Raw genomic sequence first — 27,282 nt, forward strand, 5'->3', positions numbered from 1 at the left:
TCTATCGATCAAGGTCATTCGATATTTTCGATATTTCAACAATCGATCCGCAGGTCGCTCGGGCTTTTTCAGCCGATCAGGGTGTAGACCGCTGATGGAAAAGCGCGCAACTCACATGAGTACCTCGTGCAGATCGGCTGTTTTGGCACGTGGGTTCAGGCCAGCGCCGGTCAGCGGTCGGTGCGTCCAGCTTCAAACGGTGCCCGAATAACTCAGCCGAAATTTCCCAGAAATCCGTCGAGTGTCATCGCCCACTGCCCGGGCTGCCCGCTGACCACTTATGGTCGCGCCCAACGTCTCCTTTTTTGCATTTTTGCACCTTAAACCGCGGTGCAAAACCTACGCCACCTAAGGGCCTCACTTTATGCTCACGTGAGCCTTGGGAAGAATAGCTCTATACCAACGGCAGGGTTCATCTTAAAAGTGTGCATACAACTTCAAGTCAGCTCTGGGAGCAAAGTTTTGGACTTGACCTCCAGGAGGACACCGTCGCTGGGTCAACTACAGAGACAATACAGGGTCATCCAATGTTAACCCTGGTAAAAATTGGCAGTAGAATCTGTGTTCAAAAATACCATAGACCCACAGCCGACTGTAAGATTTCCAATAGCTTCTATAGCCGGCAACACAATTTCTTATAGCCTTTTATAGCTGATAGCGACTAAGCAACAGCCTGGCGATAAAGTGTATGCTAAACGTTACTAATTACGGATGCTAGGACTCAGTGAGTTTTTGGACTACCGCTCTCTTTTTGGGCCATAGTATCTTGATTCATTTTGCGAGAAAAGCTCTGTACTTTTGAAGGATGCCTGCCATTCCTAACATGTTGGAGCACCTGCAATTTTGTATGATACTGTGCAATACCTCTGGTGTGAAATAGTTGCTTCAAGCGCCGTGGTACGCTGCAGCGCGGCGGCGCGGCGGGCGGGCAGCCAGCGCGAAACGCGCATTGGCGCCTTCAAACCTAACAGGAATACTTCACGCATTGCGCAATGCGTGAAGTATCCCTGTTAGGTTTGTAGGCGCCAGTGCGCCGCCGCTCCGCTCCGCTCCGCTCCGCTTTGTGTTAGGCTCTAATATTTAATCTCGTGGAGTCAGCGTTTTTCAACTCATGACTTTGAAATGTTGGCACACTCTGTATGGATTATTCTAATTTTAATTGATAAAAAAAATATGTAGTAAAGGAAAATATAATGTGCGTTTTGTAAATATTAAGGTGATTCCGTACAAACTTAAGGATTTACAAATCACACGAATTTCGACACAATTTCTTATAGCCTTTTATAGCTGATGACGAAAAAGCAACAGCCAGGCGATAAAGTGTGAAGCCCGGCGATAGGAACTATAGCCCGGCTGTATAATTTTTTATCGCTTCGTATAGCCCGGCCGTATAATTTTTTCCACTTTCTACATCCAGTTATATGATTTTCTATCGCCTTCTTCAGTCGACTATAAGAACTCCTATGGTATTTTGAAACGCAGCTCCTATCGCCAATTTTTACCAGGGAAAGACTGCAGGAGCGCGTTCTGTGTGTAAAAATGAGACATTTTTTCTCTATGAAGTTTTTACCAGAAGCACTCCCTGTAGGAGCCACCTTTAATGTTTCGGGAAAATCGTCGTTTTTTCTGAATAATGGCAACGGCCATGGACCGTCGCTACGGGTTGCTACAAGTTCGATCAGAGACTCATGAAATTTTATGAAATTTAACGAAATTTCACTTTGCTTTAAAGTGAAATTCCATTTTCCATGAAATTTCAATGATTTTTGAGGGGCTGCGTAAGCAACCCGCAACAATCATCCGGGAATTCGTCAAGAGACTCTAAAATTTGATTCTTACTAACATGCTTTCTACATTTGAAAATAACGATTTTCCTGTTTACATTCGTTCCAACTACGATTGCATGCTGAGTCCTTTGCAGTAGTTTTGGGGAAATTAATGAAATTTTATTTTATGATGTTTTATCAAGTTTTGCATCTCTGCAATTTACTAATGACAAAACCGATGCGTTTTTGAAACTCATGCCAAACCAATGAGAGGAATCGAATGCCTGGCACATTTACTTTTATTTAGTTTTTATATTTTTTAGGTAACACACGAAATTCTTGTGGCGTTGTATGAATTTTTGTGTTATGCCGCCCTGCCCCAAAACATGGTGACATTTCTCATTTCAGGGAGGAGGAAATACTCAAATTCGTGGAAATTATCCACGATCCGAGATGGAAGCCAACTGTCCGGCATCTTGACAAACGCTCGTGTGAAGAATAAAAGTACGCAAGCTCCTATTGATTTCGCCACCCAGTCTAAGTAATAAAGCCTGAAATCAAAATATTACACACTTTTTTTAACAGTTTTGCATTGATTAATGAAACACTTATTACAAGGAACTACTCCGGCCTGATTATTGAAATTGATAGACGAAGCGATAGGCAAAGAGGACACAAGGGAAATAGCTCGATCCTATTGGTGGAGGCGGGCGGGTGTAATGGACAAAGAAGGTGAGAAATAGGCTAACTAATGACACTCCACGAGAGACTCTAAAGATGGTCCATTACTTTACTCCTTTGATAGTGTTCAGCAACCACTCTATTCCACCACTACGGTCGCTCCATTTTCTTGACATCTTCTTGCTCTATCGATTCAATAATCAGCCAGCTGGGGCAAGGTCTAAAAATATTTTGGGTCGTATTCATTGTCGTTCCTTAGACGCTCCTTTCTTAAGGGAGCCCCCTCATCGTCCAAGGAGATCTTTAACATAAGCGTCTAGCCCATGTACAAACTAAAGGTTTCGAAGAGACTCATCGATTATCCCGACTTGCACAGCTGGTCAATGGGAGAGCCGGGAAAGGCATCCAGGCCCGCCACAAGGGGGGGGATACTGGGTCCTTGGTACCGGGGCCCGGGCCCTGGAGGGGCCCGTGACGCAGGTGACAAACCACTACGAATTCATGTGTAACCCTTGTCTCGTTAGGAAAAGTGAAAAAATTACCCTAAAAATTCCGCAAAAGGTGAATAAAGTTTCAAAAACACGCTAGGGCACTGTAAAATTTTTCTTACTTTTTCAGAGATTTCTATCTATTTTCAAGATTTTGAGTATAAGTAGAATGATATTTTTAGTAACTGTGTTTCATTTTCTTCCGTTGACGGATGCTAAGAGGCTCCTGTCTAGGCATCCTCAACTTCAATGGCTCAACTCCCTTGCCAGAGACGTACGAAAGGGGAGTACAGGGGGGCCCGGCTCCCCCTAGAATTGAAAAGTATCATCTGCCCCCCCCCCCAAAAAAAAAAAATTTCTAGATGTTTTGAATGCAACAATTCGAAAGTATTTGGTGCTGAAAGTAAAAAAAAAAAAAGGCGTAATTATTCTGCAGAAATTGATGGAAAATCTCCATCATAAGAGCTTCATAATGCGTCCAAATAGATTTAAAATTTCGAAAATTTCCCGGGGGAGACCCCCCGGACCCCCCCCCCCCCCCCCTGTGCTAGGGGCCCGGGCCAGAAAATTGGTACCAGGGCCCGAGATGGGATTTGGCGGGCCTTTGCATCGATGAATATCTTTGAAGCCTCTATTTTGTACGTAGGCTGTCATGAAAAAGATTGACAAATCTCAAGTAACTTTCGACATTATAACTTTTGAAACAGACCTTTGCAAAGGATTGATTTACCTCTATAAAAATTGAATAATACAAAAGAGAAATTTTTGTAGGCTTTGAAAATTTTGAAGTTGGTTTCAGCCTACCTTAAAGTTTGTGAGAGTAATATAATTTCCCCCCCGTATTTTTCACTTTTTTCAGTGTAGCATAATATATTGTTACCCCGTCAATGACCTATTTCCAAATTTTATCTGTTCAATTTTACTTGGAGCCTTGGGGACTCTTTCAGTCTATCATTCCTGGGCCAGGGTTTGAATTTGGATGTTCAGGTACCTCCGCATGGTGAGCACTGGTAACTATTTATATGTTTTATTTCAAATATCTAGCTAATTCAATGATTACAAAACGTAAGATAGGCTGGTTGTGAGATCATTTCATGTTTAAATACGTAAGTTATAAAGCGCGATTTTTTCGAAAAGGTCTTGTGAGTAGGGCTTCGAAAATAGAGGGGAGGAGTGAGGGGATGAGGAGTTTGTTTAGGATTTTATTGAAATGGGAGGGGGGGGGGGGCAAAAACTCCGATACGGTACTGGAAAGACCCATTGGCTTTCTTGAGGATTTAAGAGTGACTGATCTTTGTAAGTGACTTACCGCATGAGTCTTTTCTTGGCAGCCGGTAGGCTGTCCTCGGTTAGTTTCATGACGTACTTTCGTCCCCTGATATCCAAATTCGCAAGTATGTCCGAAAGTCGACAAGTTGGTTGAGATCAAAGTTGAACAGCTGCTTATCAGCAGCCCCCAGTTCATCCCAGAGACAATGCAGGTTTTGATTATTAAATTTCCACTCATGACGTAGGAAGTATTCAAATACTGTGACGCCGAAATAAATTTTCCTCTGTATAGCCAGGAGCCTGCAAAACGGTTTTTAGGAATCGATCGGAAATTAGGAAAAAATATATTTTTGTACTTGTTTTGCACAAAACCTCTGAAGATAAGTGATTTTAGATGAGATTGTCCTTAGAAGAGGATTTCTCAGAGAATGGCGAAAAGTTTTCAGAGGAATTATTTTCATAAACTTGGGTCGAAAAACGGAAGCCCCTTTTTTCGTTTTACGATCTTCAACAGATGAGTGTAAGATGGCTAATTTTTTTTTTTTTTTTTGTGAAAAATATTGTCAGTATTTGTTTTTTAAACTTGGACGTTAGCTTTAAGTTGAGCACCCTCCTACCTTTGTATAGACCTGGTAAGGCTTAAGCAAGCTCTGACCCTTTCCCCCGATAAGAGGTTTGCGTAATGGAGCACTATAGACAAGGTACGAATTTCAGCATTCTGATTCATGTTTCTTGACCAAAATTTCACGTAAAACACGATGCGCACAACGAAAAATACCGAAATTAACTCCTTACGAAGATACTTAATGATTCCTGATGCGTAAATTTAAACCACCCGCTCATGAAAACTCAATACTCTACGTGATTCACATCACGCGCTAAACGTTATCATGACAGTATCTGCGATAAAAAAATCTGGCAACCTCAATCTTGACGCTTTGGCTCAGCCATAGCAAATTACTTATAGTTTGAAAAACACATTATGAGAAATGAACATTGCTCAATTGAGAAACTTGCTGAAACCGTTGTAGTGCGCGATTTTACTCACGTGCTTTGAGTTTCTTGTGAGCGGGCAGTTCAAATTCCTCGTACCCAATGTGAAATAAAAACGTTGATATCTTCGTTAGGAGTTAGTTTCAGTAATATCCATTGCGCTAATCGTGTTCTACGTGAAATTCTGGTTAAGAAACATGTATCAGATTGCTTCAATTCGTACCTTGTCTAGTGGTATACTCTTATTACAACGGTCACCTACCTGGGCTCTTTCTTCAACGATAGTGCTACGGCATCGGCGAGTAGCGCTGGAATCAAGTGAACGAATATACTGTAGAAGAAGCAGAGTGTCTTATTCTTGATAAACATCCCGTTAGGGTACCAAAACGTCTCCAGGAAAGGGAAATTGTAATACTCCTCCGCTGAGTGCATGACGTCGCCATAACTAGCCTCCGAAGTCCGATCCACGGCACAGTTGTAAACGAGCTTCCTCCCAAATCCTCGCTCACTGTAAATCATAGATTTGCATTGAAATTTATTTACTCTTCAGTCGGGAGGCGCATTTTCAATCGAATCCACCAAAATATTGATTATTTTATCCAGATAAATGTTTAAAATCGAATCGATTTTTTAAGCCCTGATTTATTGGCCGATTCGATTTTCTCCTTGAATCAATACAATTTTGCGATGTATTGACTATTTTTGTTAGTTACACCTCCATTTTGTTTTATTCGATCGTTTAACCTTCCTGTAACGAGGCACAGTGGATCGAGTCGATGCGAGAGGTCGGACAAAATTTGGAAGCTTTAAAAGCCTATAACTTCATTTTAACAAAACTTGGAGATTTTAAAAGCTGATTCATTGGTTTTCTCATGAAATTTTCCGTCAAAAACACCCCTCAAACTTTAAAAGGTGACGAATTAAACATCGAAATTTAAAGTCCTGTAAAAAATGTCATGTCCGAGCTCTCTGATCGACTAGCTTCACTGTGCGTGGGTCACTATTTATTATACAATTTAAAAGAGGTCTATTTGTGATAGGTGCAACTGACCTACCGCGCGAAAATGAGCGAAATGTACGAGGGGCGTTCAATAAGTAAGTATCCCCCCTCTCTAAAATCCATTAAAATGGACCAATTTTAAAAAAACTTGGGCTCAAAATCTTCCTTAGGATATTTTGAGTTCAACGAAACAAACCGCAACAAAATCGGACCATGTGCGGCCGAACGCGAGCCGTTTGAACGCGCCGAGGTGCTCGACGCTCCCGCCAAATCCGCGAGGATTTGAAGTCCGCTACAGGAGAAGAGCTTCTCTGCCAAAGCCTTAGTCGTTCATCACTGACGAAAAATCAAAGAAATTTTTGTAGAATTCGGGGCTTACCTCACTTCTCCACATAACCAGCTCGATCCAAGCAAGTCTGATACTGAGACTAAGACTAAGAGAACAGCTTTTGGATGCCTCGTGCGTGGAAGTCTTTCAGCTGACCGCGGATGAAAGAGTGGACGGCTTGTTTGACCTCTTCCACTGATTCAAAATTAACTCCTCCAAGTTCAGATTTCAGGAACGGGAATAAATGGTGGTCTGGTTTGCTATTTATTATCGTATCTGAAATCTGAACTCGGAGGAGTTAATTTTGAATCAGTGGAAGAGGTCAAACAAGCCGTCCACTCTTTCATCCGCGGTCAGCTGAAAGACTTCCACGCACGAGGCATCCAAAAGCTGTTCTCTTAGTCTTAGTCTCAGTATCAGACTTGCTTGGATCGAGCTGGTTATGTGGAGAAGTGAGGTAAGCCCCGAATTCTACAAAAATTTCTTTGATTTTTCGTCAGTGATGAACGACTAAGGCTTTGGCAGAGAAGCTCTTCTCCTGTAGCGGACTTCAAATCCTCGCGGATTTGGCGGGAGCGTCGAGCACCTCGGCGCGTTCAAACGGCTCGCGTTCGGCCGCACATGGTCCGATTTTGTTGCGGTTTGTTTCGTTGAACTCAAAATATCCTAAGGAAGATTTTGAGCCCAAATTTTTTTAAAATTGGTCCATTCTTATGGATTTTAGAGAGGGGGGATACTTACTTATTGAACGCCCCTCGTATTATCCTAAAATGATATCATGAGGAAAGAGCCTTTTCCTATGTAAAAACGTAGGAGCGGTGCGAGCGGACAAAATAAACGGCAAAGTATTCTGTATACCATGACAAGTTCAAAAGTATTCAGAGTATGACACGCCTTCAGCCATTTAGGTATGCAATTCAAATCACACGTGGGTAACGTGGCGCGGCCTATGATTTAATGTAAGGCGTATTCTGCCTCTCAAGAAACATTATTAATCGATGGTTGACGCAAAAACACGTGTGTGGGTTTTATGACTTAGAGCATTTCCGGCTGCCCGACCCTCTATTGATTGCCTTCAATTGGACCAATCAGTATTTTTGAATCATTTTATGCTATTTGTTTAGGCTTGACGAATGACTGTTCCCTCTTGCAATGATTTTACAGGGGCCAAATGGTCAAAATGGCATCGAAGAGTGAAATTGTCAGGAATTTTCTCATTTTCAGCTTTTCCACTTAAGGTGATTCGATGGACGCCATATTTTGTGTCAGAACGGCACAATTGGTTCCATTTTTGCAGCTACTCGTCATTTTTCTCCAATTTTGAGATCGTAATTCTGTTGTCAGAAGACTAAAGCATTCACTTACCAATTTTAACAAACAAATTCAACGTAATAAAGGCGTGGTTTTTTCAGAGAGAAAATATCGCATTCGATACTGATATTGAAACTGCACTCAAATGCGATATTTTCTCTCTAAAAAAACCGCGCCTTTATTACGTTGAATTTCTTTGTTAAAATTGGTAAGTGAGTGCTTTAGTCCCCCGACAAAAGAATTGCGATCTCAAAATTGGAGAAAAATGACGAGTAAATGAAAAAATGGAACCAATGGATGCGATATATCGCATGCCTTTCTGACACAAAATATGGCGTCCATCGAATCACCTTAAATTCTAAATTTTTTGTTTGAGGTTATGTTCTAGTGCTTTGAGCCAAACGATACATCGTACCATTCTAACTGGATACATGTGAAGGTGTGCGACTTACATTGAACGGGAGACATCCCAGGCACAGGCTATCATGGCATTGATGGAGGTATCAACGGGGATGAAATTGGCTTTCTTATCACTGTCGACAGGGAGAACGCGAACGACTCCAGTGGCACCCCCGACCATCATCCACGTGATCCCGTTCATGACGTCCACCCACCCTGGAACTGGCTCAGCAATCGCTGCCGTCACTGCACAATCACCATCATAATCAGCATTACGAAACAATCAGAAAGTAATCCAAGTAGCAGATCCGTCGTCAAGAGTCAAATTGCAGAGTTTTCCTATTGATCGAAAGTCTTTCGATTCAACTTTATTAATTTGTAATCTTATTAACTTAATTAAAAATTAATAATTATATATTAAACGATGGTTAAAATTTCGATTGGCTGTTTAATCTATTATTTACTACTGATGAATCGACAATTGGACGTATTTCTATCAAACGGAACTAAGCGCCAATTTGAGTTCCTTTTGAGGAATTTAGAATCCCGGATAGCGCGTTCTATCAAACGGACCTAAGCGCCATGGAAAAGCATTGCGAGTATAGGACGGAATAAGCCGGACGCCCGATTCCGCCGCCAATCCAAGCCCCCTTCTACCTTCCTCACCCTATGGCGCTTAGGTCCGTTTGATAGAAATACGTCCAATTAAAAAAGTACCAATTCCTGGATCAAAAATCTCTTGACGAGAAAAAAGGGGTGCTACAGAGAAAAAATTGTTTCTTTCAACCTGTTTTTGGTAGGTATGTGTTGTTTTTAATTTTAAATCTTATTCTTAATTATTTTCATTTTAATTTTAACTTTTTAATTTGAGAATGAGTCTATGAAGGGATTGTATAAGATCATGGAAGGTAACTGAATAATATGGGGCGCATAACTGAGCTGTTTGCAGAATGACAAGCTATCTTTTTCAGTTTGGGCCACTTGCACGCACTTACCGATTGATGGACGGAAAATAGTAACTGGCAAAATTTGTTCGTGGTCGGCTATTACTTGCTCACCCAGAGCTTTCGAGAAAACATACGTGTTAGGCAATTCTTCAATCACCCTAAAAGCAGAAGTTAATAAATGGATCAATGTTTTACTCCTAAGAATCTGAGATACATGTACTCTAATAACAACAAATAACAGGAAAAAATGAAATGTAAAACAATTCAATAGGTCAGTATCTGCCGTCAAGAGATACATATCTTAGAAGAATCATCATAAAAAAGGAAAACTTATCTATAGCTAAATCAAAAGTTCGTAAATCGACATGGACTTTTGACCCTCATGAGCAAAATCCGTAAAAATTGCTAATTAAATCATTATTAATCTTCAAATGTTTGTTTAATTTTCTTTTAAATGAAAACATTCTTATTCTTGACATTCCTATAATATTGTTGTAATCTATCTAAAATCCTTTGAAGCATTACCTAGTTTAAGGCTAATGTTTTAATGTATTTATTTATGTTTTTTTTTTATTTTTTGGTTACAAAATTTTTTTTTGAATATGTTTGCGCACTCTGTCGCAAAGTACAGAACAAAATAATCGCGTTAATGTTGAAGTAAAATGTCAATCCAAACGAGAGTAGGATATGAAAAAAAAGCGACGTCACATCGTAAAATACGTAAATTGTGCGTACATTATTATGAATATAATTTAATTTGGTATAAGGTAGTAAGACACAATGCATGACAGAGTATATTGTGACTGTAATTGGTTTGCCCTGATTTAACCAACCACAGCTTTTCAAATTACAACAGATGCGTGTGACATTTTTTTTTAAAAATACATGCGATTTGAACATATTTTATTGCAGAGTAAAGATATGCATACTCACTTACTTACTTTCCACTGCACCTAAGGTTTGACTGCTATCGTTTTTTACGACCGACAAAAGTGTTTTGTAGTCGAGCTTATTTTTGTAAACAATTTCATCTATTTTGAAAATGTTCGCATTACTGTAGGCTGTAGAGACATGCACAAAAGCCTGAAAACGAAAAGAACTGTGAAATTATTCTGGAACTTTAGTTGCGGTTGACAAATCGGAAATCGAATACTTGAATATCCGGCCCTTCCTTACCATCAATCGTTCAAAATCGTTTAACCGAAAACAGAACACCGGGACAAAGTATAGGAACAAGTTTAATTGGAAGTTCAATACAAAAATTGGTAAAATGGCACGACTACAACTGTTCCGCCTCTAACGTAGCTTAAGTTGCATACTCATTCAAATGAAGGAGAATCCTAGAAGGATTTAATGTCAGAGACATTAATCATTTTAGCAGTATCGTACTTTCAGTCGGAATCTTTGCGACAAAAGGCTACAAAAAGGTCAATGATTTTCATTCCTTTAAGCGCTTGTAAATTTTTCCTCGTTAATTTGAATGTATGTATCAATGATCGATGTGCAAAACCACGTATCTCCATTGCGATGTTCCAAAATTTCTACTCACAATTTATTTTTCTGAGAAAAATTAAGCCAACTTTATGACTTGAAATTTATCACAATTTCAGCGGGGACCGCCAGGCCGACCCGGGCACGTGTGGTATCGGCTTGACCGTCCCGGTCCATCTATCGCCGGAAAAATAGAGGGATCGCGCGGCGGGTCCCTCGCTCCTTGCTCCCTTTGAAAGATCGGTTATCCCGTTCGTCCAGTCGAGAGATGCGCGATTTTTTGTTATTTCCGGGCGCTCATTTTCGGTCGGCTGATGATTTGACTGCCCAAGGCGTTTGCCGTCATGTAAAATCGCCGTGGATGGTGATTTAGGGCGGAAGCGTACTTCAAACTTTTACTTAAAATTAACGATATTCATACAACGGAAAGTTCGGAGATCAACTTTTGAACGCGATATAAACAAATCGATGACCAAAGACCAAAGTGCGAAGCCACGGATCTCCTTTTGCAACGTTGCAGAATCAAGCTTCCTGCCATACTCAACGAAATGTATTTAAAACTATCCTCATTTTTTTCCTCCTTTGGCAGGATATTCTATATATATTTCAAGCTATAAAGTAAGCTTGTTTCTCAATTAAAAAAATTGAAAAAACGAGTGAACAAAAAACAGGAAAATTTCCACAATCCTTCGATCCCAGGATTGCAGGCTCGCGATGTGAACACCATTAAGCAATGAGGATATCAATCCCTCGACGTCGAGATCGAAGGATCGAGATCCTAAGCTTAAATTAACTCTTAACCGTGGTTAATAACGTTTTTCATGAATAAAAACCTTTCCGCTCACGGAAGAAAGAATAATTTACTTGGGTTAAATTGTACGCCAAATTTCACTATGACAGTCTCAGTAATATGAAAATATGGCAACCTCAATCTTGACGCTCAGCTGAAGCTGTACACACTTTGAACAACACAGTATAGGAAAAAAATCATGCTCGATTGGTAGTCTGCTAAATCCGTTGTAGTGCGTAGGACTCACGTGTGGTTTTGTTTTTCTTGTGACCGGGCAATTCAAAGTTCCCGTAACCAATAGACAATAAAAACGTTAATATCTTAGTTAGAAGTTGATTTCAGTAGTTTTCGTTGCGCGAAATGTGTTTTACGTAAAATTCTGGTGAAGAATCATGTATCAGAGTGCTTAAATCTGTACCGTGTTTAAAGGTCCATTCAATCTAAAAAAGTGAACATACAGAACTTTTCTAACTTTTTTGAGAGAAAATATTTTATCGGCAGAAACGAGGCAACGTTGGAGTGTTCATACGGCGTCGAGACACACCATGGGCCTTTTAAGCCCCATTGTTTGACGCCGTGATTATCCTAACGCGAGCTCGAATAATCGCGCCAAACACGCTGCGGTTGGCGTCAAAAAACTCATATCAGCGCCTGCAAGACTGCAAGAATACTTCATGCATTACGCCAAACAGCGCGGTCGGCTCCAAACGTATGTTACCGCCCACAAGCCTGCCTGAATACTTCTCGCATTGCACCAAACACCACGCGAGAGTTATTTGCGATAACTATTCGACTACGGGACGGGTATGTCCGGTATGTTTCTAGGCACATTGCCGCTAGGTGGATTGAAGGAAGGCGCATCACACTGTGAAGATGACTCGGCACTCGACCGCACTCGGCGCACTCCCTTGCTTGCGCGACGCTAAAATCGCCGCAAAACTAGGTCCACGCATCATTTCTTTTGACGGTCCCTACCCGGTTTTTACCCCAATTAAAGGGTAAATATGTATCTTAATTGCAACGATTCAGAAACTCGGACGATGTTTGAACGACGCAGCGATTTTGAAACTTGAATCGCATAAAATCAATTGTGGTTTAATAAAAAGAAAGAACATATCGCGTCGTAATTTTTTGTGATTTTATTTTAAATCATTCCGGGAATTTCTAAACTTTTTAAAAAAAAAAATGTGTGTAGCTTTTTTTTTAAAAAAAAATGTATACATAAAAAACTTGATAACTTTTCAGAAATATTGTGTGTGTAGCTTTTTAAAAACGGTGTTCAAAAATAAGACATTAAAAGAGGTGCATAACCTTGCAATCAAAGATAAATGCATACTTTCTTTCGCGTGCACCCGTTTGCTTTTGAATCCATTCATCTATGAAATAACTTGAACATGGCTGTTCTACGATTTTTTCCGTGTAGTTTTTTTTCGGTGGTTGGCGGCCGCAAAGCCGACACAGAACATTTACAGAATATTACAGAATAATAGAATATTACAGTACAGAATATTTTGCTAATATAGTAGATTAATAAGATTAGTTTTCAAGAAATTACGTTGCAAAGTTTTCCAACGGAAAATAAAGTATAACAGGAAGCCTGACAGTGGAGATACTTGGTTTCGCAGTTCGGCCATCGATAAGCAGTTCCAGTTGAATTATCTGATATGTTACAATACCTTTAAGTTGGTCATTTTTTTGGCTATTTTCATGAATTCCAAGATGGCACCAGCATTGCGGAGGACGGCTTCTCTGAGAGGCTGATTGAATTCGACGGAGGCGGCGCAATGGAAAACGATGTGCGTCTTGGCCAGTCTCTCTTTGTCTTGCTTGTTCAATCCTAACTCTGGTTCCAAAAGATCACCTTCCAAAGCGTCTATGTTCAGTAAGTGGCTCTCTAAATTCTCCTCCCGCACACGGTCGAAAACCTTCCAACAAAATTATAGGAGAGATATATATCATACTTTGCGTTTGAGGCAAAAAAACCTCACGTCTATACAGGGTGTCTCAAACCGACCTTACCAGTTTCATTCACGCATAATGGTGATATTGTTCTGGAGATTCAATTTGTATAAGAAAATTTTAAGGGGATTCCATGTGATCTTGGAACGAAAGAAATTTTCGAGAATCCCCCATATAAAGACTGTAAAATACAGCTCTCTATTGGTTACAATATTAATTAAAGACCTAAAATGTTTATCAACGTATATAATGCGGTTGTTTTCAATTCGCCTTCAGCTGCGTCCGCAGCAACTGTTGTTAGAGTATGTTGTGCTTGATGATTTTAGCTCATTACGCACTTGACTCTCTGAAGGCGTTTTATGTGCGGAAGTAGAGCGCTCTGTTCGAGAACAAAAAAAAAAAAAAAAAAAACGACATTAAATGAATCGATCAATCCCTACTTTGTTTGTTCTCCAACGGATTGCGCTACTTGCGCACATAAAACGCCTTCAGATAGTCGAGTATTAACGAGTTAAAATCAGCAAGCACAACATATTCTTAACCTTAACAACAATTGCTTTAGACGCAGCAGATGTCGACTTGTCCAGTTGAAAAAAAGTGCATGATAGGAAGTCTGCATGCAACGAGAGGGTACGCGCTCAATCGACAAGAATCAAGCACAAAATAAAAACGTGAGTCAATCGACGTGAACTGATCGACTCTAATTCGATGAACAAATAAATAAAAAACCGGATCAAAATCAGCAGAAAACATGCATTTAATATAAAACTTAAAAATTACGAAGTCTCGAAAATAAGATCAGTCAATATTCTGATTTTTCGCGATTTAAGTCTACACGTACCATAAATTCATCCTTGAAAACTTTTTTTTGGGTACATTTTTGTCGCTTTTTTTTTTTTTTGCTTCAAGACCACTGTGCCAGGATGCTGCGCTGCATTCGTTGCTGCGATGCTGTCAGGATTCAACATGGCCGACGCCAATCCGCTAAAACAAACGTGACCAAATAGGATTTTATCAACTGGCGTATTTATATTTATAATTTCCTCGTTTTGATAAGGACCCTGTTGCTTCCTATAGGTTTGTGCTTGGAAGCGTCAGCCATGTTGAATATAGTGTAGCATCCTAGTGAGCAAGGGTTGGATGGAACGACTACTCAAACAATTTGTCCACATGTGCCATATAGTTTCGTTTTCGAGGCAAGAGGCTTTAAAAAACGCTTATATTTTACGCAAAGTTAGGAGTATATTTCAGTCTTTCCAGCTTATCGTGATTTTCGAGCCATTTCATTTAGAAAGAAGCAACTCTTCTTTTTGCTCCAACTGAAGTTTGCGACGGGCCCATTGCTGAAGATCCCTCTTACTTAATAGCTACTTACTTCTGCAGTGTACTTATGGTAGCTTACTTTATGAGCTTTGAATCGATCCAGCCGCTGATCGATACTTTGGCCATTTTTCGGTCTGAGTATTAAACTTATCCTCGTTTCCGGGCAGCTCCTCACCAGTTTTTCCACCAGCACCTTCCCCATGAAACCTGTCGCTCCCGTAATGAGCACATTTTTCCCCTTGTAAAACTCCTGGATCACACTTTTTTCACAACTCTCGGATTGAGATGCCATTTTTGAACGGTGTTAAGTTCGAGCTGAAAAGGAACAGATATCATCATCATCATCATCATAAGTCATACCCCGTTTGCCATGCTCTCGAATACTATGAACAAGTATGTGCACACGTATTTGATTGTGGTGAACTCATGCCCAAATTGCCTTTAGTATTTTGGTTATGCAACATAGACAGCCCTCACGCACAAATTGTTGCGTTTAGATGCTAGCATCGAAATTGCGAATCCGTCCCTTCGCTATCTCTAAAAACAAATTATCATTATTTTTTATTGATTTTTTTTAAAATTTTTTTTTTTATTTCTTTGTTTATTAACCGCGATAAAGTCAGGAAAAATGTGCCTTGCAGTGGAAGTGGTCCACTGGTCCAGTTACTGTGTAATCTTTGTCTCTTCATCCCCCTTCCCATTTAGAGATACCATTAAGTACCCAAATGTATCAAAGAAAATGATCTTCTACGTCTTTTTGGAATGAATTGATTTTACAGAGTGATCTAAAAGTCCCGCACCGGCAATGTCAGGCATCACTCCTATAGCTTTTGAACAAATTGAGACAAAGCCTTGAAATTTTGCGGGTGCTCCGAGGTTAAAGGAAACGAATTCTGGGAATCCCCAAAATTTTAAAGGGGCAACCCTGAAAAGGGCTAAGAACCCTAAGGTTTATAGGGCTGGTGCAGGACTTTTGGATTACTCTGAATAACGAGACCAACCGATCGTATGTCTTGTAAATACTGTGGCTGAAGGTTATGACCTAACATAATATAGGAGCCCTGCCCCGCATAATTTTGAGGTCAGTCCAGCCAATAGTATTCAAACAATATTGGCGATATAATGCATATGGAACACTCCAGGTTTCAATTGACTCATAGCACTGGCTGATTTTGTGTTGTGAATACGTAGAACCCAGTTACGTTTGGTCTTCAGCGCGGATTTAGCCGGAAATCTGATGGATTTCTTGTTTTTGCCCCGTAGCCCCCCCCCCCCCCCAAATATTGGTGTGTCGCAGATACTTTTGGAGCAGTTGCACAGTCATCTCCACCAATTTAAAAGATTACTTGCCTATAATGTCAGCATGCTCAAAAGTCAAATTAAGGTTATATGCGCCTTCCGCTAATGGCCCTCACCCCTCCAATTTTGATCCTACACCGACGATCTTAAAGGAAATTTTAGAGGCGATACTAGCGGTGCTTGATGCATCGCTAGTATCTCTTCTGTTATTGAGAGTATCTTGCTTAAAATTTAAAGTCATACCAAAACAGTTGACGGTGTGAATTTTTGAATTCCGTTAAGTTTTCTTTTTGCCCCGTAGCCCTTCCACCCCCCTCTCAACCATTTTAGAGTATCAAAATATCACTTGGCGTGCACTAGAAGACCGTCAATGTGGTATTCTACGCCCATTTTGAATGGGTTTGAACGACTAGATTTTAAGATACTGGTGTATAAATTCTTTTCGGGGCGCCGGATGGACGGACATACATTTTTTCACTAAAAGCGCCCTAAAATGCTTGCTGATTTTGTGAAAATTATAAAATTTAAATTTCGTTTTTTGTCTCTCTTTTTTTAAGGATGACTTTCTCTTAAGGAGAGCGAGAAAGTAAAAACCGTTGAAGCTGTCCGGTTTAATTTTGACTAGTTTTCATATTGGTAGAACACTTGATCATACCGGCTGGCCCTAGAGTTAATTTTGAAGCATGGCTTCGTGACGAACATTTTGAAGAGGGGACATAAAAACCTTAGTTGATATCATTTAATATCTGCGTTCTGCATATTTTCCCAGTGCGAGACAGAAAAAATGAAAGCGTACTAAAATGTGAATGGATACACTTTTCATGATTTCGGGAGGGTGGAAAACCGATCAGTAAAACAGTTTGCAAGAGGGGGATTCACAAGCTGTGTAAATGGATCTCACTTTGAAGTAAGAAGCTGCTACTCCTTGAACATCCATAAAATCACCTGCCTGCATAGGGAAACTAATGACACATATGTTTTTTTTTTTTTTCTAAAATGATACAATTATAGTAGTTCCTTTTGCGAAACCGAGTCCAAATGGTGCTCCTTGTAATAAATCTCACATTGTAAATCGTTTTTGGGCGGACCGATTGTGAGTTTGCAAAAGTCCTAAACGTGCTTTTTAAAAATGAGTCCGAGTATTAACTTGATTCGCGGGAAACAGGCTTAGGTAATAAGCTGTTTTTCATACTTGCTAGGACGCCTGTGGGACAATAATGTACCAATAGACAAAGTAAGAACAATGTCATCACATTCATATGATTCCTCATCAAAAATGAATTCAAAGCACCCCAAATGCATTTGAAATTTTTAAAATCGTTTTACAGAATAAATTGTGTTAGCTCAGCCAGTCAGAATCAAAGTTTAAAGAAAAAAATCACTCTCTAACAAATTGGCTACGTATTGTAAATAGGATCCGTAATCTTTGGCTCATCCGTAAAAACACTTATGTGCATGATGAAACTAATGAGACTTACGCTGTTCCTGACCTAAGCCGGAAATTGTGGTTCCTTACTACAAAATGTAGTGCAAATGAGACTCATTAAAATCAGAAAAGCTTGTTACAAGATGCCTTAAAATGATGTTACTCAGCTAATTTTTTTTTTAAAAAAAATGCATAAAGAACACGAGATATTGATCATATTTTTGCACCTGAATATTGACTCCTTGACGCACCTTGAGGTTCTAATAAGATGAGAATAGAGGTGTCCTCAGGCATCACCCAGTGCATCAGTGTATGATGTAGCATTCACAAACGTAACTTTAACGTATCATCCGGAATTCCTCAAATAATTCACTGATGTTCCAGCTAGGTGTTTTGTTAATCGTGGACGATCTCTTCCTTCGTTGAAGCTGGGGACAATTTTATTTATAAAATAAAGATGAAAACAGCGAAAACACTTTTTCTAGAACAAATTTAAAATGAATCACACTCCCTCTAAATCATGTAAAGAATAAGGTGGGAAGCAAAACACGAACATTATTTTGAATTTTTGACCGATATTGGGATCTTGTTAGACAAACGGGGTTTGATGAGAGTTGCGAAAACTACTGGAGGCGAGGAGCCAATAATCTGATGCCAAAAGTAAATACTGAATTAATTACAAGAAGCACGATGACCTATGAGACGACAAAACTGGAATACATAATAGGATCGTCCATTTTCAAAAGGGTCAGAGGGTGAATTACTCATGAGCGCTGGAAGTTGTGATTGGTAAGGAGGTGTAGGGCTCATAAGTTGTTGGAGCTTACGATCTCTACACAAGAAACGGTTTCAATAGTTTTACAACGATGGCAGAGTACTTTTTCCATACTCTATACGGCCGCACTAAGAAAGAACACCGTAGGAACATGCGAGAGTTGCCAAATTTCTCCGAATAAAACATGTATTTTTAAGGAAAGTCAAGTATATTTTCCTTTGAAATGTTCAGACATTTTAGATTAAACTGCCCTGGTAAAAATTGGCAGTAGAATCTGTGTTCCAAAATACCATAGACCTAAAGCCGGCTGTAAGATTTCCAATAGCTTCTGTAGGCGGCTGTACAATTTGTTATAGCCTTTTATAGCCGATCGCGATTAAGCAACAGCCAGATGATAAAGTTTATACTAAACGTTACTAAATACGGATACCAGGACTTAGTTAGTTTTTGGACTACCGCTCTCTTTTTTGTGCCGTAGTATCTTGATTTATTTTGCGAGGAAAGCTCCGTACTTTTGAAGGATGCCTGTCATTCTTAATATGTAGGAGCGCCTTCAATTTCTTATGATACTGTGCAATACCTCTGCTGTGAAATAGTTGCTTCAGACGCCGTGGTACGCTGCGGCGCGGCGGGCGGGCAGAGAGTGCGAAACGCGCATTGGCGCCTACAAACCCAACAGGGATACTTCACGCATTGCGCAATGCGTGAAGTATCCCTGTTAGGTTTGAAGGCGCCAGCGCGTCGCCGCGCAGCTTTGTGTTAGGCCCTAATACTTAATCTCGCAGAGTCAGCGTTTTTCAACTCATGATTTTGAAATGTTTGCACACTCTGTATGGACTATTCTCATTTTAATTGATGAAAAAAAAATATGTCTTAAAGGAAAATATAATGTGTGTTTTGTAAATATTAAGGTAGTTCCGTATCAAACTTAATGATTTCCAAAGCACACGAATTTCTACACAATTTCTTATAGCCTTTTATAGCCAATAGCGATAAAGTGTAAAGCCCGGCGACTGTATACTTTTTCATAGCTTCGTATAGCCCGGCTATATGATTTGATCCGCTTTCTACAGCCAGCTATATGATTTTCAATAGCCTTCTTTAGTCGGATATAAGAACTCCTACGGTATTTTGAAACGCAGCTCCTATCGCCAATTTTTACCAGGGTGCGAACAAAATTTTCTGGAAAAATGGACGAACAATACTCAAAACTTTCCCAAATGCATTCGCATTTTATTGAAGGGAATTTGGCAATGCCTGAAGTTTCATACAGCGTTTTTCCGTAGCACGGTAGTATAGACGAACAATAGCAAGGTCGTCGGTATGAATTTTTCCTTCTCAGCCGCGAAAAGCGAAATTATGCGTTGATGCGATGTAGTGCTGGAAAGCAGATTTTTTCCTCAATTTAACCCCATGGAAAATTTATCGCATGACCTGGCAACTTTGAAAGCATGAATCTCACTAGCAACTACGGACAGGATGTCCATGCTTTTCTTTTCTCACTTTCCCCGTTCGCGGTCCGTCTTTTCGTCTTCGAGGCTCTCAGCAACGCGCTCTAGCAGGAAAAGTGAGCGTTAAATGCGATGGAGTGATAACGGAAGAAAAAGTAGAGGAAGGAGAAGAAGAAGACTCCAAAAAGAGGACGAAGAAGAAGAAGATGGAGAAGAAGAGGAAGAAGAGGAGGAAGAAGAAGGAGACGCAGAAGAAGAAGAAAAAGGAGCCGCAGAAGAAGAAGAAGAATATAAGAAGGAGACGCAGAAACAGATGAAGAAGAAGACGAAGAAGACGAAGAAGTAAAGGAAGACGAGAAAGAAGAAGAGGTAGAAGAAGAAGAAGAAGAAAAAGAAGAAGATGTAGAAGAAGAAAGGGAAGAGGAAGAAGAAGTATAAGGAAATGTAATACTTTGGAAGGACAAAAAGTATACTGCTCGTCGTAGTTTTGCCTCTTCATGACTAATTTTGAATCTCTTCATGACGCCGCCCAGTCGAAAAATGCATACATTTCTCAGATTGTGGCGTTGTAAGTCACCGGTCTTGTATCATTTTTGTAAAGGAAAAACAAACAGTCTTTAATGGCATTTTTTGTGAATTTTCTTCATCTATTCTAAAAAAAATCACACAAAATTGCAAGCATTGGTAGAGCTGGTATACAAGAAGAGAGGCTAGCCCCCTCAGAAATCTATACTTGGCGCCTCCCAAGAAATGTCATGGATTTCGCTAAACAAGTTTGTGTCATATGTTTCATCGAAATTTTAATTCGATATATTTATTAGTGAGAACATGTTTAAAATTGCTCCTGGGACGACCCAATTTTTCAAACCCGGGAGGAGGGCTGGGGCCCTTCGAGTCTCCGTTTGAGGCTATATTATGAGTACATTTGTATATTTTCCTTGTCAACTCATACAACGCTTTCAGAGATTATTTAATCGAGTCCCCTCGGGGATGAAGTCTTACTTGATTGGTCATTTTTCTGACAACATCTTTCACTTCCTCAGTCAAACTGAGCAGAATTTCTAAAGGAGTCGATCTATAGGAGGCTGCCATCCCTTAAAGTGGTGTATGCACCAGAAAAACCAGCGTATCAATTAAGGCTTGCACGTGGCGGTACGACAAGCCCTTGTTTTTCGCGTTTCTTGTAATCAATTAAAAGAAAACCCTGCGGAAAACATCTTAAAAATCTTTGTTTATCCAAATTGGACGAAAACATTCAGAGTTTTTCACGCGCAAGTTAAGGCAGCTTAGCCGATTTTGGTTGGTTGTTTTCGCAGTCTCACTGTTGAAGTGCAAAATGCCTCTCATTATACAATAGACACTCTCTCGTTAATATTCCATTGTTTTAGTGTAGTCTAGGTTCTTCGATTAGTTCCAGAACCAAGTTCAATGTCTCTGAGTATGTCCACGTGGTCGGATCAACACGACAGAAGTCTTTCCGCTGATAGTTTCGCCTATATGGTTCCCTTCTTTTCCCGTAGACAGTTTCATTTTTTTCTTTCCCTTTCTTTTAATTATGTTTTTTTTTTTTTTTTTTTTTTTTTTTTTTTTTTTTAAATTTTTGGGAGAATTAAAACCCTCTTTTTTGAGACTCAAAATTGTATTGTGAACCTAGTGATACCATAACCCGAAAAATTCGCAAAAATTGTATCGTTAGCTACTGTCAATCGACTCGAACTCATGTCCCGTCGAGCTGGACCTGATGTCAAATCGATTTTCTCCAATAACAAATGCAAATATTGTGATCTCAAACTCCGCGCGGTACCTATTTTTTCTTCCAATGTATTTTAATGAAGTGTAATCGATTTATTAATTCTACAGATAATTATCGGCCGACATACATAAACATTCGGAATTAATTTCTAATCGGAGCTGGAGAACCCTGATCCTATACTCGTCGTGTTTATTGCAACATATGCGAGGTTGATAACCTTGCAAGTGTTCAATGAAGATTCTCTGCTAATGACAGCGGGTTTTACTCTACGTTGATATCGGGGATGAAATTTTCCCCCATCAAAAATTTTGAATCTCTTTATTTTGTTTTATTAATTAATAAATTCATTAAGTGCCTCCGAAACTTCCGAAATTTTTTTTTTCACGGCTTCCTTGTAATATAATCATTTTATTAAACAAAATCTGGGAATATCCGAATGTCCAAATGACGTTTTTTTTCTTAGCACAGTTGATTAGATCTCGTTATTTCTAGCTGATCCAACTACTTCGACATGGTTCTGCGACATAAAAAAAAAAGAAAAAAAAAAAAAAAAAAAAAAAAAAAAAAAAAAAAAAAAAAAAAAAAAATACGTGAAAAAATACTCAGCTGGGATGACATTTTCCCCCATCAAAAATTTTGAATCTCTTTATTTTGTTTTATTAATTAATAAATTCATTAAGTGCCTCCAAAACTTTCAAAAAATTATTTTTCACGGCTTCCTTGAAATATAATCATTTTATTAAACAAAATCTGGGAATATCCGAATGTCCAAATGACGTTTTTTTTCTTAGCACAGTTGATTAGATCTCGTTATTCTAGCTGACCCAACTACTTCGACATGGCTCTGCGACATGTGCAACTGACCAACTGAATAATCTTCGACCACTGACTAGAATTATTCATAACACTAGACGACGTGACGGAACCTGCAATATCGCTCTGTGGAAAAACGACAAATGGACATAGATTTTTGGGGTAAAAATAAGGCTTTATTGCTCTGAAACATTTTTACCGGAGAACTTTTTCCTTTAAAGATTACGGCCTCTCAAAGTTTGGACCAAAAAAACGTTTTTTATTTATTTGCTGTGACGACAGTTATGAGCTAAAATGCATAAAAATACGTTCTTTAACACGCTGAGCACGTCTCTAACTTAAAAAGAATCGGAGCCATATTTTCAGTGAATTTTAAGGGAGGATCTGTAACACTGAAGGTATGGGATTTTTTACGAAAAGGTTTGAAAACAAAACAGTCTTAAGGTCAAAAGTCAGCTTTGACCCCAACAATCGATTCTGAAAATACTCTCGTTGAACATAGGAACATCCTGTGTCTCGACATCTGATTAAAGAAATACCTACTCTGGGATACTGTGCATTTCTCCTTGAATTTTTCACAGGATCTTTTCTGCATTTTAATCCACGCAATCAAAAGGAATAATGTTCAAAATTTGTCTTAATATTAAATATCTTATCCCGGAAATCCGGTACCGTTGAAAAGCACATATGGCGTTTCTCCTTAACATGGCACAGCACTTAAGCCTCGACGTCGCGTCAGTGGAATAAAAAAGATGAATGTTCCTCAGGACGCGATCTTCGATAATCAGCTTTGTGGCCGCGGTCGGCGTTGGGGGGGGGGGGGGGGGGGGCGTCGCGACGCGACGTGGGGCGCATCGCATCGCGGTGGTTGCATCATGGGTAACTACTTTCTCTCTTTCTGGAGCTGTTGCGTTAACCGTCTCAGATTGGTCGCCGCGCGCCGCACAGAGGAGCGAAATATTGGGAGAGGATGAACATGACGTGGATACTTCAAAACGCTTATACAGGGTGATCCAAATTTGAACCGCCAGGCTGCAGGAGCGTGCTCTATAGGTCTAAATAAGGCATGTTTACTCCATAAAGCTTTTTTCCAAAGGTGAATAAGCTACTACCCCCAATTTTTCCGGACAATCATCGTTTTTTCTAAATTTTGACAACGGGTATGGACGAACACTCACGGAAAACACCTAGGTCCCATAATTTTCAGCGCTGAATTGATCCATAGTAAAAACCTAGCTACATTTCAAGGTTTAAGGGGGTTCTGAGGGTCTTTATGCAGTGTTTTTTGCCCTGGAAAATCCAAGACCCCCAAACTCCCTCCCCCTAACTTGAGATATCGCTATTTTTGATGTCATGGATGCCTTGAGCGCATAGAACCATAGGGACTAGTTATTTTACATGAGTTGGGTCCATTACCGTTGCCAAAATTCATGTTCATGTTATGTTTATGTTATGTTGTTAACGATGATTTTACCAAAAAGTTGGAGGGGTAGTGTCATAGCTCTTTCAGAGGGCACTTTTAGAGAAAACTTTGCAGAGGAACAATGTCTTTTTTTTTTACCCGTAGAACACGCTCCTGCATTCTAGCTGTTGAACTTTGGATCACCTTGTATCTTCGTCAAAACAAAACGTTAAGATTCTAAAAGTGGTTTTATTGGTTTTTCGTGTTATTTTCTTTATGAAACACCCTTTAAAATGTATAATGTGACGGATTAAAAATCAAATCTTAGTAAAAAAACTTCCTCGTCCAACTTCTCTCAAACTCTCGTTCCATTGTGCGACGCAGCACCGTCCGCGCACGTTATGCGGACATATTTAAATCAAAAGGAACGATATCCATCGTTACATGAGCCCTGTCTTGAATCTACTTTTATGGACCTCAGGGCTCATGTCAGAATGGATGTAGTTCCTTTTGATTTAGATACGTCCATGTGTTCTCCTCTCTTCGGGGTCCACTTCCGTCCGGCTCGATCGGGAAAGAACCACGCAACTCCGAGAGGAAACCCCGTTTAGATACGCTCTTTTGGGTGGCCTCATCCACCCAGGTTGCCTTTTATTGCTCGTGAAGGCCTTCCGAACGGAGGTAAACAAACGTCCCCATTGGTTGATCAAATGAAACCAGGACAACCACGACCAGAATATTTTGACGCATTTACGCCGAAGATGTCCATCCACATTGGACGGTTTGGATGAGATTTGACCAGATTCAGCGTAACCACATTTCGATTGATTGGTTACCTGCCGTGGTTTATTCGGCTTATAAAATTCCAATCGGCCGATTATTGAAATTGATAGACTTACCCATAGACAAAAAAGACAAAAGGGGTATGGAGGGATGGAAGCAGGTGGTTGCAATGGACACAGGAAGTACGTAAAAGACTAACTAACGGCAACCCACGAGAAATCCTATATTTATTCCATCAGTTTCTCCCTCAGTCTATAAAAACCATCCCCTTCAACCAATATGATCGCTCCATACTCCCTACGTCTTTTTTGTCGATCAATTTCAATAATGAGCCCGCAGATTAACTTTGAATTTTTTGTGAATTTCCCCTTGATTTTCAAGAATGATATCACTTCTCAAGTTAGAATCAAGTGTTTTATGAACAGGAGTAACAACTCCTGTTAATAAAACAAAATAAGAGAGAAATTTATTGGACGCCTGCGAGCTGATTATTGACATTGATAGACAAGGCTATAGACAAAGAAGATAGAGGGAAAATCCAGCGATCCTACTGGAATCATTCAGAATACAATTTTGACGTATTTACGCCGAGGATATCCGTCTATTGGACGGTTTGTGTTAGATTTAACCGGCTTCAGTGTAGTGGCATTTCAATTTTGCTTAATTTCCTCTCGTGGTTTGATTTGCGGACCGAAATATAAATTTTATAATGCCTTAAATTACCCGCGAATTTCCCGTTGATTATGAAAAATGAACGGCCACTATTTCAAGTTGGAATATTTATTATTTCCACTGTTCATAAAATATAACGCGAGAGAAAATTAGGTAACGTCAGCAGGCTGATTACTAAAATTGATAGACAAAGCTATAAACAAAGATGACAAAGGTACGTCAAAATTGTATTCTGAATGATGCCAGTAGGATCGCTGGTTTGTCCGTCTATCTTCTTTGTCTATAGCCTTGTCTATCTATGGAGCGGTTCACCTGATTAAAACGAGTGCGGTTGTCATAGACCGAGGGGAAAATTATGGACTAACGTGGGTCTTTTATAGGTTGCGATAGTTAGTCTATTAACTGTACTTCCCTCAGGTAAAGGCTCCATAAGTAAATTACAAAGCGACGTGGAAGTCTTGAAATTGCTTTCTGCAACGTATTTTTTAATTCCTTTTATAAATTTATGGTGAAATATTTCACACGGATCCATAAAAAATTGCAACCCTGCTCACGAGCAAAACAAGCGAACGACGCAGGTGATTCACGCTGACTGTCTCGGGGTATCCCACCACGACCATCAGCAAAAAAACGAAAACACAAAACACTCGACGAGGTGAGAATCTGTCGTCAAAATATCTTCCGGCTCCGTTCTCAAATGAGGGAACCGGGTCATCCGGTGCCCCACACCGGCCTGCACCACGCACGGAAGGGGGGGGGGTCGGTGGGGGATAGGAAGCATTCGGGTTGTGTAATGTTGCGTCACGCTGGAGGCCTTGCCGAAGTCGGAGTCCAATAAGGATATCGACCCCTGAGAATTACACAACGCAGCCGCGGGTAGGTACCGGTACGAGATGGGTTTTGAGGGGACCCGAATACCCGGTGCACCGGCCCGGCCGACGCGAGGGCGACGCGGTGCCCCACTGACCAGTGACCAGCAACTTCCGAGGGCCCACGGGATATCTCGTGCAAGGCCGCCTCCATGCCGGATCATGGAAGAATTTTGGGAACCTCTCAAGGTCTCGTTGCAGCCAAGTTTCCTACTCCTTGCCCGGCCGAGATGAGAACATCAGGGTGGATAGGGCGCTGGAATACTTTATCGCCACTGAAGGATCAACTCGTGATTACACTGAAAAAAACTTAAGTCGGGGAAGCCGTGCTTACGGGCTATATAATAGACATACCGTCCGCGTTCTGGGTTTAAAGGCCGAAAGTTCCGGGCGCAGCAGCCGGAGCAGTCGAAGCTACAGCTCTAGCACCCGGAACTTTCGACCTCTGAACCCGGAACGGACGGTATGTCCATATAGCCCCTAACTTTTTCTTTTCAGTGTAGCTCAGCCATTTTAGGCTTTACAAAGCTCTTAAGGCGAGACACAAGAGACTGTTCATTGGTGTCTTAGCGATGGTAGAAGCTTTTACTTTTGGGACTCTAACATTTAACTGTTGACTTACGTACTGGGTGGATGTTGAACGACGTGTTGGGTATTTCGTTTGGCAAATATACCGAGGTTCGGCAAACTTGTTTGGCGCATTATGTTTCCCGCAGCTCATCATGCACATAGTAGGTCCGTCTTCAGCCGAAAAAAGGGTGATGACTGTTGCTCCCTTATAATATTGACCATTAAGAAGTGTTGAATCCCCGGAAATAAAATTTTCCATCTGTCGCCAAGGAACGAGTGGAGGGTCTCTTGTCTCTACTTGGGGCAAAAAAAAAAAAAAAAAAAAAAAAAAAAAAAAAAAAAATGGCAGACGTTGCATACAGATAGTTCAAAAAAGCATTTATTTGTTTGTTCCACAGTGAAAATTACTCTAGTAGGCGTATGTTGGCAGTCTTGAAATCAATTTTTGTGCGTCACATTTGAAAAAAAAAATATTCTAAACTTGAACTCTCTGCTGTCGAAAGGTTGGTAACAAGTGAAGCAGGTGATAAACGGCAAGGGTTGGCAAGGTACCCCCTCCCCCAAAAGTTTTGGGAAATGAATCGAACACCTTAATAATCGATTCTTTACCATAGCTTCTAATGGGGACGATAGTCGGTCATTCACGTCTTGCCACTGAATCATAATGCTGGCGCTTACCAGGTTTTGGAATTTCCTCTACCTATGTGAGGAATAATTTTCTGCG

General features: G+C 40.2%; 1 protein-coding gene across 2 annotated transcripts; it reads right to left on the reverse strand.

Moving 5' to 3' along the window:
• Positions 1 to 2,075: 2,075 nt before the first annotated feature.
• LOC109044158 (fatty acyl-CoA reductase 1) lies at positions 2,076 to 26,831 on the reverse strand. Of its 2 annotated transcripts, none has more exons than XM_019061721.2 (9): positions 26,615 to 26,831; positions 14,825 to 15,060; positions 13,140 to 13,388; positions 10,120 to 10,265; positions 9,231 to 9,340; positions 8,289 to 8,481; positions 5,460 to 5,705; positions 4,245 to 4,504; positions 2,076 to 2,317 (listed from the first exon to the last, which is right to left on the reverse strand). In XM_019061721.2, exons 2-8 carry the CDS (start codon positions 15,035 to 15,037, stop codon positions 4,291 to 4,293), a joined length of 1,371 nt encoding a protein of 456 aa, XP_018917266.2. In that variant the 5' UTR covers positions 15,038 to 15,060; positions 26,615 to 26,831; the 3' UTR covers positions 2,076 to 2,317; positions 4,245 to 4,290. The 2 variants fall into 2 exon arrangements, with proteins under 2 accessions (XP_018917266.2, XP_072153577.1); XM_072297476.1 differs by having other exon boundaries at positions 26,611 to 26,831.
• Between the last annotated feature and the right edge of the window lie 451 nt (positions 26,832 to 27,282).

The sequence above is a fragment of the Bemisia tabaci genome, chromosome 2 (genome assembly GCF_918797505.1).
Source record: "Bemisia tabaci chromosome 2, PGI_BMITA_v3".
Classification (NCBI taxonomy): Eukaryota; Metazoa; Arthropoda; class Insecta; order Hemiptera; family Aleyrodidae; genus Bemisia; species Bemisia tabaci.